This window comes from Pinus tabuliformis, chromosome X (genome assembly GCF_031772625.1).
Source record: "Pinus tabuliformis cultivar Carrire ecotype Pingquan chromosome X, CPIR1, whole genome shotgun sequence".
NCBI lineage: Eukaryota > Viridiplantae > Streptophyta > Pinopsida > Pinales > Pinaceae > Pinus > Pinus tabuliformis.
The window spans coordinates 181,948,071-181,961,205 of record NC_142308.1 but is presented as its reverse complement, the minus strand read 5'-3'; the positions used below and the strand labels follow the sequence as shown (position 1 = coordinate 181,961,205).

Genomic DNA, 13,135 nt, shown 5'->3' with positions numbered 1-13,135 from the left:
GAAAGGACCCCTAGGAAACGATTCCCATACCAATGGCATCCATAGATGGGTAATGTAAAATGAATATCACTCACCCAACACCATTTCTAGATATTCCACTAGTTCTCGAATCGCAAACATAGATGCTTAGGGTGATTTTTCTTATCATGCACAAAAGAAGGTTATTTTATGATTGGATTCCTTCATGTCATTCACATTGAAACCAATATATCAAGTGATCTAATGAATGATAAATTTGATCTCAGAAGTTGATTTTTTCTAGCCTTTTCTTCTACATTAAAGTTAACACTCGAGAAAACTAGAAAGCCTGTACTTACTCGATACAAATATACTCAACATAGAAACCATTAAGTACTTGAAGATTTGTCATCAGGACTATCAACATTTCTATCAAAATAAGTGGGGAAAAGAGAACGTGATAAGTTATGATCTGAAGTTGAGGAGGTTCCTTTCTGAGAGGAGACTGGAGGATTCCTCTTTTGCATTCTGCGATCTTCTTTACAAACTTGATCCAACATGTTTGTGAAGTCCCTTACAATCACAAAAATATGAAAGGGATGTGCTTCCTCCTTTGCTACATCACCATGAAAATACTTGGTGATTTCCTTCACATGAGAGAAGACTCTTGCTTCTTCGCCTTGTATCTGACTGATCTCCTCTTCAGCCTGCTGCAGAAATGATCCCATAGACTGGTGAAAGATACCTTCTAGCACATACTTGCATTTTCATCCCTTTTCTGGTGAGTAAACTCCATTTGCAAAAATGACTTCACCTTTGCAAGCCTTCTAGCAAGTTTTGACACAGAACTAACCAAAGCATGTGAGTCTATTGCAGCTATCGTTTTTACATTGCATAAATCAATGCTCAAGTTTTCAATAACCTGCAAACCAAGTGTTCTATATTAGTCTTCTATATCCTTAGAACTCTCATTCTCACCGCCAATTCTAGAATAAGCTTGACCATCTACCACACTGGAAGTAATTCTAGAGACGGACTAAGGACCAACATATGCGACATATGTTCTAAAATAGTCTTATCTATCCTCAGAACTCTCATTTTCACTGCTTATATGACAAGTTTGACCACCTACAACATTGGGAGTAGTAGTAGAGCTAGATTGTTGAGAAGAGACCTTCTACTCTTACATTCTCTTGAACAACGAAATGTAATAAGGTTGTCTTTCCATCTATGCCTTTTACATCATCTAATTTGAGAAGGGTGTCAAGCTTAAAAGATTGAGCTCCCCCATGATAGGTACCAACATTCATGTGATTACCTATTTTCAGAACAACTTCTAGCAATTTTAGGAACATATGGCTGCTCTTTAGTTCTTTACATGATACCTGTAATAGGAAATGAAGATTATCATTGTTCTTGTGTTCTTAAAATTTATATCTAGAAAGATGCTTTTATACATCTATCAAGGCCAGTTAAACAGTGAAGCAAATTTACCTCCAATATCTCGTATGATTCTCTAATATAACTAACTTCCTCTCTGAATTTTTCCCTGTACCAAATTGCATCAAATCGTTTAAAGGCAAGGGGAATATTCAACAATGCCTTAACAAATTGCTCTGCTAGACCAAGCTCATAAATGTCACCATTATAATCTTTCAATTTAGTTTCTTCCTCTTCGGTTGGTGCCATATTTATAAGTGTCTCCAGAAGCTGAGGACTTAAGCCTTCACCTGTACTCCACACGCGGGAACAATGTCAACAATTAAAAACAGGTCACTAACCCGTACCAGAATAACTACAAAGACTTCGTGCTTAGTGGCATTACACCTAATAGATAAATTCACTCCAAGTAACTTTCTTTGTTTAGATAGGAAAAACTACTTAGAATCACCATGCAATGAGAAATGTACAATGTTGAATGGAAATATGACAAGAGAAACAAAGAGAAGAACTGATAAGACAACAATATCAGAAAAAAGTAGTTGGAATGTAAAATTCCAGGCATACACTTATTATGTCAGTTGTACGATAACAATTATATATTTAAAACTTACTCTAGGTAGAGAAAAAAAATAAGAATAAATAATAATCCCACAACTTAGATAGTAAACACAAGTGAAAAAACCTAAGACGCTTAAAAACCAACTCTGGAGCACTGGTAGGAAAAGCATACAACAACAAAAATTTGAGATGAGATAAACAACTATATGGATGCCAATATCACTAGCAAGCAGCGTCATAAATAAATGTAAAATACTAATAGCATTATGAGTATTAAAATTACTAGCAGCGTTGTCTTCATCGGCAGTACAAGATCTGACTGTAGGCAGAAATTAATCTTCATACATAAGACATAAGAATATGAATAACTATCTCCCACTCATTACAATGTACTAGAAGATCTATGGAATATAAAAGACAAAGGTCCCAAGGGAAGGGAGGACGAGTCGAGGGAGTAACATATTAGTACATGCTACTACAGGAAATTACATCTGTCAAGGGAACAAATTCATTTGGATTAATGTTGATCATGCTTTATAGTGTCTCATTAGAAGGACATATATGTTGTAGTGGGCCACTTCCACCAACCTCGCACAATGCATGGATATTCATGAAAGATATGTTAATTGTCTAACACTCGATTTGATTTAATATTCCCAGTAATATTTAAAGTATATACTCAGTAAATTAATTTTCTGCATTGCTGAATAAAAAATACAATGATATTTTAACAATTAAAAGTTGCAGCAAAAACACAAGTGAAAAAAATCAATCACATGCACAACAGAAACTTTACTCTCCAGATATTTCCTTCATTAATTTTCTTGGGTCAATTAAGGGCTCCTTCAACACAGAATATGGACCAAGCAAAAATACAGAATCCTATACAACAAAATGGAACCTGGAAATCTCAGCCTCCTGGAAATTTTCAGTCCCTAGAAAAATTAGCTTCTCTAACCTGCAATTTGGCCTCCTTGTTATAGACATATTTGGGCACTGCAATCCCAATCACATATGTCCATAAACCAAGGGATTTAAAACCTTTAAAAGTGTTGTTTCATACCTTAAAGGATCAAGGTTAGCTGATTACATCATTTCCCAGAAGTTCTCCCTGAAAAACTACTCAGAACTGGTCAAAACTGGACCAAAGAGACTGCTCCATTCTGAGGGTGTGATGCATCTCACCTATTACACACGGGGGGTGTGATGCATACTGAAAATCCCTTCTGTAGGTTGCAATGACCTAGAGCAGACAAATGGCAGAGGCAATTTGCTAGGTGGAAACTCAAAGAATCTTCTAGAAACTTCTCATATGACACTTGCCTCTCTGAATTCACCCAAGGATGAGTAAGAGATCATGAAATCTCCAAGTGGAACCAAGAACTATTGGTGAAACGACACTAATCAAAATCCTAAAAGCTGACTCACTCTCCTGCAAACATCTATATATGGATCCCTCATCCTAGAGATCCAGAGGCTGGAATTTTGTAATTTGTAAGGAAGTGATGTTGGTTTCTCTTTGAAGACATTGTATTGTTGGGTGATCTTGCTTTGTATGAGTTGAAGATGGCTTTCATGTTGGGAGGATGATGCTGGATTAGACAGCTTGGTTGTAATCCTCTCTTCTACTACTTTTATTAATAAAGCTATTTGAGTTTTCCTCAATATATTTGTATATCTCTGAATCTTGTATTTGTATATGCATTTGTATGGTTAATATACATCTGATCCTATATTGTTTATGGTTATAGATCTCTGTGCTTTGATGGTATTTTGCTGCCTTGACTCTACAGGTGTTCTTTGAAGCAGGACAAGTGAGAAAGGAGTGGCGAAAGCTCTATCAAGGGAGGGAGGAAACAAACAAGGAGACTAGTGAAAGACTGAGGTTGGTATTCTCTACTTCTCTCTCATCTATGTCTCATAAAAGAAAACACAAGTAACTTTAGTTTGTTTTTTTCTAAGATAGCTACCTGTCTTAGTGGGACTAGCAGCTCTGAATGGACACTAGTTTTCCCGATAACAAAATGGCGACTCCACTGGGGAGCGAATAGTTTTTTTGTTTTGTTACTATTGTTTGCTTTATAAACTATAGACAGAGCCTGAAGTTAAGCCAGCTAGCGTTCTAACTGCTTTTGCTATGCAACTGCAAAGTAGATCAATGCTGCTTCAGTCAATCTCCAGGTTAGTTTTATGAACTGAACATCTGACTTGCAAACATCATAAGTGCCCTAGTGGTAGCTCAAATAACCTCATTAGATTAGCCTCTATACTTTGTGTTTACTGTCTATCATTAGCTCAGCATAAATCCCTGAACTTAGCTACAAACTATGAGTAAAAACCAAGCTCAGTCTCATCCCTGGACCATCGCATTGTCTCTCATTGGCAATCTGGATGCATCGCACCTCCTGTGTGTTGCAGGTGAGATGCATCCATGTTTCCTTGTGTTGTAGGTGCGATGATTGAGTAAGACTGTTTCCGCCTCAAGATGTTGGTTTTTCCTTCATTGTCTTCAGCTTTATTTAGTATTTTTGCTATCTATGATCAGTATATCACTGTTGAAACCATCTTCATTTACATTATTCAGCCTCCATTGATAAATAATTGTGAATGTTTTTTTATGTATTTTTCACCATTTACAGTTCTCCTTTGCAAATACTAGCTTAATCGAATTGTCGTCTTTTGATTTGAAAGTGTCACAAGTGTCGTTTTCAGTCAAGAAAAAGAGTGTTGTAAAGTCTTCCTCTTTTAGATAGTCGATTACACTTTTGCCATTGTATTTTATTTGAATTAATAGTATTTCAAGTGTTGAAAGAAGTTTTAAATTCGAAATCGCAAAGTGTTGTCTCAGTCTTCCTTTCGTTTTTTGAAGAAAAAATTGTTAATATTGTCGCTTTGAAAGAAGATAGTTCAGATCTGTACTTAGTTTTCTTTTTGTCATTCTCACATTAAGGAAACTGAAGAACAAATACATGCATGTGCATTTGCATTTAGACTACATGCGGTAATTGATTTAGGAAAAGTGCATCTAGTGTGTGCTCTCTGCTCTATGTTGAAAGAATTTTATTTCTCTTTCCTTAGTAGCTAGGATTTTCATTGCTAAAAGAAAGTAAATGATTATTTATCATCTTAGATTGCACATTTAGGAATTGTATATCTACATCACATGGTGAAACTTAAACGAAAACTTCTTAAGAAAGATCAACTATAAAATAAACGTTAATGAACATAAAAACACTTTGGAACCTAACGCACAACATCTAGAAGTCTAGGCTAGAGATGTATTCTGGCATCGTAAAGCCTGGTAAATATCATTTTCATTTTAGGTTGGGTGATTCCTCCTCTTTGATATGACAAGTTCCAGTACGGACTTGTGCTCCCACATAATGTTGAGTATATATTAGGAGACCACAATAGGCTATATCCTTTTTCCTTAGGAAGCCGTGTCTGCCACCCTATCGATCGCAATGTAGTGAACACAACATTCAGGAAGATTGACTACCGTGTCGTAAAAAGTATTCTGCAGTTTTGTGATTGGTTTGGTAATCCTTCTGTCTGGATTTCTAGAGAAGTCACTTTCATTCCTTTTTAGACTCCTTAAATGAAAAGGTCCATCTGAGCACTTGTCTCTTCAGGCTCATTAAAAATCAAAGGCGACTAGAGTCATCTTTAGCTTTTTCTCGACTCTTAAAAATTGAAAAAGCAAGTTGTGTCAAAGCGTCATAAAATTTATTTTAATCGGAATAACGTCATTGTTCCCTTGCTGGTCTTAGGTTGAGAAAATGGAGTCTACCAATCAAGGATTTCCCCTTGGGGGAAATCCTAGTCCCTTCTCCTCTTGGGGAGATGTTGGTGCTCCACACATGGCTACATTGTCCCTTCCAGGACTCACAATTGGCCTTCTAGTATGGCTTTTCTCGACCTCTGTCATTCAAAACACTACAATTCCTCAGCAATAAAATCAGCAACTAGATGATACTAAAGTCACTCCCCCACCTTCTACTTCATTTGTTTCTCCCTCTCCTTCTTCCTCTTCGCTTGGTGAAACTAGTAACGCTAAAAACCAAGTAACTGAGAAGAAGAAGAAAGGGAAGGAGAAGAAGAAGAAGAGGCCAACGACGAAAGGGGGCAACCATGCATCTTCTGGAAAAAATCCACACACTGCACCATCGAAACCTAAATCTCCATGTGTCATTTGCAAGGGAGACCACTATCATCGATATTGTCCCTGCATCCCATGGATCCTGAGAGACTGGTCTCCCCACTTGCACAATCTGGTGTCTTTAACCACTGACGATCATGTTGAGAGCACACCGTCAACTAGTGAAAATGAAGTAAATGGATAGAAAGGAAGATCTATATTTCCTTGTAGGCTGTGTGAAGGAAATCATGCCCTCCAGCATTGTCCCTTCTTGGGTGAACTTAAAAGAGTCTTGGATAAACGTCCTGCTTCACCGCAGCAACTTCCTCCTGGATACAAGAAACTCTTGCCAAATCCATCGCTAGTTGAAAATCTGGCTGACACACCTCTGTTGTCAGTCGAAGCACCTATCATTAAAGATAAACCCTCTGAGTCCACACCGGACCAAAGTCAATGGGTCGAGATGGCAGTCGACCCAATCTTGTCTTCAGAAGGTCCACCTTCAGATGATATAGTCACCAAAGAGAATGAGAACGACACCATTCAAATTCTTTTTGTTAACACAGAATCCGATGAAAATGGGGGCAATCTACCTGTTCCTTTATCGTAGGAAGGAATTTCTTCAGAGATTTATCCGGTCGTTTATTTAGTCCCTCCTCCAAGCAGTCTGGTCATTTCCTTCGATTGTAATCTACTAGGGAGACCCCGCCTACCATCCCATCTACCATTCCGAATCATAGTATAAGCTTATAGAATGATCATGGTTGGTAGTGTCATAGATGAAGGGGCTTCTGTGAGTATCCTTTCCTCAACTGCTTGGAAAGCACTTGGTTCGCCATTGCTTCTACCTAAGATTCGAAATCTATCAGGCTTCAACAAAGGAACCAGTCGACCGTTAGGGATCCTTCCAAATTTGCCTATAACTATGAGAAGGAAAACCATTCATCTAAACGTGATGGTAGTCCAAGGGCCTCTAGATTACAATCTACACCTTGGGCGTGACTACATTTACAACATGGGAGCTATTGTTTCCTCACTCTTTTGAGTGATGTGTTTTTCGCATGAAGGCAGAGTGGTCCACCTAATTGACTAGCTTTCATTCCTTGGTTCAAACATAGCTACTAGTCAAATGCCATCCCTAACTGGTCTTCTTACACAAGGAATGTCTCTTCAACCTCCAGTCCATCCACCTGATGAGCTCGAGTGATTCGATGATTGTGACTAAACACAGGGGGCATGTGCCCTGGTCTGCTTCGGCAAGAAAACCCCATATATAAGGTAGGTTTCCACGTAGGATTTATGACTAGTCTGACGCCCTTGTCCATTTAGGAAAATGGGATAAGACTGGAAAAGGGTCCCACCGTGATTGCCTACTTCTCTTTATACCTGGGGGCATGCAAACCTTTTTGCGTGCAAGTGAAAAGTGACCTTTTATTTTCTCAGTTTGTAGGCTCACAACCCTTTAACCTCGTAGGTGGTCATTCCTAACTTGCATACAAAAGGCTCCGGAGCAAAGTTTTGCATAGGGAAAGCTCCCTAAAAAGTGAACCAACTAATGAGAGACATCCTTATTATACAACTGGCACGAGAAGTTTTAAGCGAAGTTCAAGCTCGTTAAAAAATAAACCTAGCGATGAACACATGTTCCACCAGATCTCAATCTCATTAAAAAATGAACCTACCTTCGGTAAATAACCATTGAAATCACATAATTATCAGCTTTTGAAACTTGGTCGTGTTCTTACCATCACCTCCACTCTTTTTTAGCCGATCATATGCCTCCATTTGATTGTTTACCCCCTTTGAGGAACATCTATGACGAGTGATTCTATTAGCCACCTCCATTACACTGCCGTTATTGAAAAGTTCCAAACCTTACCTGGAACCAGTTTCTATCCAAAAACATCACTCATTCCTAAAAAACGAGTCTCCTTTAATCTCTTTTCATCTCACTCGTAAAATATGAAAATATTGCCGAGCAATTGGCCTCTCCAGCTCGTTAAAGTCATTGGAAGTGCCATCCATCTATATTTTAATCTTTTTGGACTTGAGGGATCATTACACAAAAAGATCGAGTGTTTGTCTTATTCAGCTCGTTAAAACTATCGAAAAGTCATCCCTTTCATATTATTTTATACTTTTTTGGACCTAAGGGATTATATTACGAAAAAGGACTACTGAAGTTTCCTTTCTATCTCCTTTTAGACTCTCTAAAATTGAAAAGGACCAAGTTATAATTGTCGTTAAACTTGTTAAAACAATAGCGACAAACTTGTCCATGTAGACAAGAGCGAGTTTCACTGTCACTAGGCTCGTTAAAACATAGCGGTAGGTTTGCTTGAAGGGAAAATTATAGAAAAAGCATATGTTATCCTCTTCAAGCTTGAAAAAAATAAAGAGGTATTGCTCAGCAATGACTGGGGAAAAAGGGAAGAAAACTTGAATAGCTTCATTGGTAGCAGGTCGCTCTTGAACATGACACTTTTCCTCCATCACCATGATTGAGTCGGGTTGGGTTATTCCATTCACCGGTCACATCACCATTGGTCCTCCATACCATCCATTCCAGTGTCGCTCATATGTTCAAGAGAAGTTGGTCAGAGAATTCACCAACCCAGCTAACGCCTCATCTACTGCAGTACCTTCAATCTCCATTTTTCATGACCGCCACCCTAAACCTTATATCATCAGATCGTTTTCACCTCCACAAAATCATTTTCTTCGTTCCATGTCGTAGATGTGGGATTCATTAAGGCCCTCCTATGATGGGTCACTTCTTGTCGACATCAGCTCATTATCCAAGAAGTTGACTTAGGAACAACCCTTTTAGTACTTTGAAGCTTGCATGCCTCAATGGCAAGTTTCTCACTTCCGGCGACAGGTTTACATCAATGGCCTTTGACCAAAAGATTTTGCGTGGTGTTCGACATCAACTCATGTATTCACACCACGTGAATTGTACTGTAGTACCTTGAGGGTCATTATCATTATCGGTGCTTCCTCTTGTGCCTGTTAATAGCTTACATCATTGGCTGGTAATCAGGCGATGTCTTTCCTTGTTCGACATCAAAACATCTTCTCACATGGATCGACTTGTACCTCGGGTGAAGATTGAACGATTTTGAAGACCCCGGATATAGTTTCATCCATCCAGGCTACGATATATTCAGGAAAATAAAGACATCAAATGTACATCAGAGCTGCACAGGTAATCATCCAAACTAAGGGATGATGGCTCTACCAGAATCATCAGTCTGCCACACAGACGATTATCTGTCTTATGTACATGAAAATGAATTTATAAAGTTGTGCATGGGAATGCCCGCCTCAGCTAGATCATGAAAATATTATGAAGATAATGTATTGTATTGTATCTTATTACAGGTCACCTTCCAGTTTGAAAATCCTCGGATCCTCATGATAAAGCATTTCACCCGACATTAGAAGATTTATGACCTCATGCTTTAGGGGGCAACTGTTATAGACATATTTGGGCACTTCAACCCCAATCACATATGTCTGTAAACCAAGGGCTCTCAAATCCCTAAAAGTGTTGTTTCATACCCTAAAGGATCAAGGTCAGCTGATTACATCATTTCCCAGAAGTTTTCCCTGAAAAACTACTCAGAACTGTCAAAACTAGACCATACAGACTACTCCATGCTGAGGGTGCGATGCATCTCACCTATTACACATGGGAGGTGTGATGCATACTGAAAATCCCTTCTGTAGGGTGTGATGAGCGAGAGCAGACAAATGGCAGAAGAAGTTTGCTAGGTGGAAACTCAAAGAATCTTCTAGAAAGTGCTCATATGACACTTGCCTCTCTGAATTCGCCCAGGGATGAGTAAGAGATCATGAAATCTCAAAGTGGAACCAAGAAATATCAGTGAAATGACACTAATCAAAATCCCAGAAGCTGACTCACTCTCCTGCAAACATCTATATATGGATCCCTTATCCTAGAGATCCAGAGGCTGGAATTTTGTAATTTGTACGAAAGTGCTGTTGGTTTCTCTTTAAAGACATTGTATTGTTGGGTGATCTTGCTTTGTATGAGGTGAAGAGGGCTTTCATGTTGGGAGGATGATGCTAGATCAGATAGCTTGGTTGTAATCCTCTCTTCTACTACTTCTATCAATAAAGCTATTTGAGTTTTCCTCCATATATTTGTATATCTCTGAATCTTGTATTTGTATATGCATTTGTATGGTTAATATACATCTGATCCTATATTGTTTATGGTTATAGATCTCTATGCTTTGATGGTATTTTGCTGCCTTGAATCTACAGGTGTTCTTTGAAGCGGGACAAGTGAGAAAGGAGTGGTGAAAGCTCTATCAAGGGAGGGAGGAAACAAGCAAGGAGACTAGCGAAAGACTAAGGTTGGTACTCTCTGATTCTCTCTCATCTATCTCTCCTAAAGGAAAACACAAGTAACTTTAGTTTGTTTGTTTCTAAGACAGCTACTCGTCTTAGTGGGACTAGCAGCTCTGACTGGACACTAGTTTTCCCAATAACACTCCTCTCTCCTGGCCCCAGCCTGTGCACTAAAATAATATCTTGCCACCAATTTTAGGATATGTGGAAGTTACCCACCATAGTAGTACTACCAATCAATTGGACTTAATATGCCCTTGTCCCACATAGACTCAAGATCTCCACCCAAACCCTCTAATCCCACAAAATGAGCAAACTTTGAATGAACCTAAATCCCAATATCAAGATGTACAAATAGCTTTCTAAAAAATTTCTTGAATCGTTGTGAGAATTTAGGGTCTTTGTCTATGTTAGAAAATATAACTATGTTCGGTCTTCATTAATGTACTTGAGTGATGTACTTGTCAAAAGAATAAAGAAAATGATATTTATTATTGTAACATTGACTTATTAAAGCATGGGCTTCATGCTTGGGTCATATTTATATTAGTCGAAGTCCCAATTGTGGACTCCTAGGATTAATATTGAGTTTATAGAGTCATTGTACATTCAAAGAGACCCTTCTTGGGCTTTTGAATCATGTAAAAAGGTTTTGTATCAACTCAAATATGAATTATATACCCTCGACATCAAGTCGGCCTAGGGACCCTAATTTGCCCTAGAAGATGCCTTTAGGAGGTCGAAGTCATTTGGAACATAGACTCTCAAGCAAGTTTGATATCTCAAGAAGAGCTGGAGAAGTGCGAAATTTTTTGCTAGGAGGTCGCAAGAAGTGCGAGTTTCAAGAAGTGTATAGAGAGGAAGAAAACCAAGATTTTGGTGCCTCTCTCTCTTTGTTTCATGGTCTGGATTGAGGGATCGATGTCTCCTAAGATTTCACTATCTACTTATGTCGTTTTCTTGAAACTATATAACAATTATGTTTTATGTCTTCTCAAGTGATATGTATTAGGCTAATGGGTTTTTTGGGCTTATCACACACCATACATTTCAGTTTAGCTAGTGCTTATGCCGCTGCAACTACATCCCAGTTTTTTGTACAATATGTAATACATCTTCATTATATTAATTGTCAAAGGAATATTTTTATCAAAGAAAAATAGGTCCTTTTTTGGATGATGTTAACTTTCACATGTCATTAAAATTGATTGACAAAAATATATGTATATACAAATAGAATGTATTTCTATAAATAAAATATCTAGGAAAATTGTGTAAACGCTGCAACATTGAGTATGGATTACTATTTATTGTGAAATGAAGTGAAATTCAAGTTCTGACCGAATTCAAAAGTTCTTATATTAAAGATTTGTTTGGACAATTCAATCATCCTTTTCTATCCTAAAATCTATATTGTTCTAGACCCATCATCTCTTCAGATCTACATTATATGCTCAACATGGTTTTGGTGTTGGGTTTGCATCTAGAATACTTCTTGTGTTTCTATTTCCTAATTACAATTGGGTGTTTCTCAGTTTCTACATGTGTAGTGATAACAGTTGCTTTCGTAGTCCCATTGTATATTCAGATTGGATTCACTTTTAGGTCCAACTTTGTGGTCACTTGTTGGATATATAATATTAGATCTAAGTCTCTTGTGACCCTATATATACATCATTCGAAAACACAAGGCTATTTCCATTGCTGATTTATATATCCCTGTAAATGTGATTTGACATTGTCAATCTGAATTTTAAATTTGGCCTCATAAATGTGAATTTGAATTAAAAAACCCTTGATGATAGTGGTGGATGGCCAAGGAAGGAATCTAGGTACATCATAATACCATGGAACTAAAGTAATGTACGGTCATCTCATCTTCCATCAGGAAAGTAGTGGTGAATAGTAAAAGGAATCTTCAACTCTCTGAGTTCTTTCATTGTAATCTTCAATCACCAAAGAAAATGGAAAATTATGTCAAACTCTATTCAAGTAACTACTGCATTGGAAAATTAACAAAACAAGTCCTACCAAATGCTCCTAAATGCGCATTTCAAAAATGAGTTCCAATATATAATGATTAGAAATTCATTCAAAATGGAAAAATAAAAGGAATAAAATAGAGGACCATAAAAAACAAATATACCTCCAATGGATTAGTCTCACCTTCAAGTTCAACCATGACAGGTGCATTCATGGTGCCACAGGCAAATGTCATGTTAATGACCAAAATTTTTAATTCTTGAAATAAGATGTAACATGGGCTTTCTGGAAATACATTACTATAAATTAAGGATTAAACACGACTAGTATTGATTCTACAGTTCCATGCTTTACCAGAAACAACAAACAGAGAAAGAAATAATGCAAGTTTCTGGTAATAAGAAACATGAATCCATGTCCCCTCACCCAAAACATATATTATAAATATTAAATTGATTCGTAACATATTAATGTAAAGTCGGGAAGATATTAACCATCCTAAATACCTTATTGACACACACCTGATTTGTAATGATCGAGTACCTTCTATTCTAGCACGCTCATACTTTGTCACGAACTTTGAGGGTTTTCAAGGTTTATCGCTTGGTTTTTCTTGTTCTACAGGTTCTTTATCATCCCCTCCAAGTGTATCAACAAGAAATTCTTTGTGTTCCT

General features: G+C 37.6%; 1 protein-coding gene across 1 annotated transcript; it reads right to left on the bottom strand.

Moving 5' to 3' along the window:
* Nucleotides 1-347: 347 nt before the first annotated feature.
* On the bottom strand, nt 348-12,695 carry LOC149139046 (formin-like protein 8). The gene is made up of 5 exons (XM_089450567.1): nt 12,644-12,695; nt 1,453-1,688; nt 1,146-1,343; nt 773-880; nt 348-665 (listed from the first exon to the last, which is right to left on the bottom strand). The coding sequence occupies exons 1-5, from the start codon at nt 12,693-12,695 to the stop codon at nt 348-350; spliced, it is 912 nt and encodes a 303-aa protein (XP_089306693.1).
* Between the last annotated feature and the right edge of the window lie 440 nt (nt 12,696-13,135).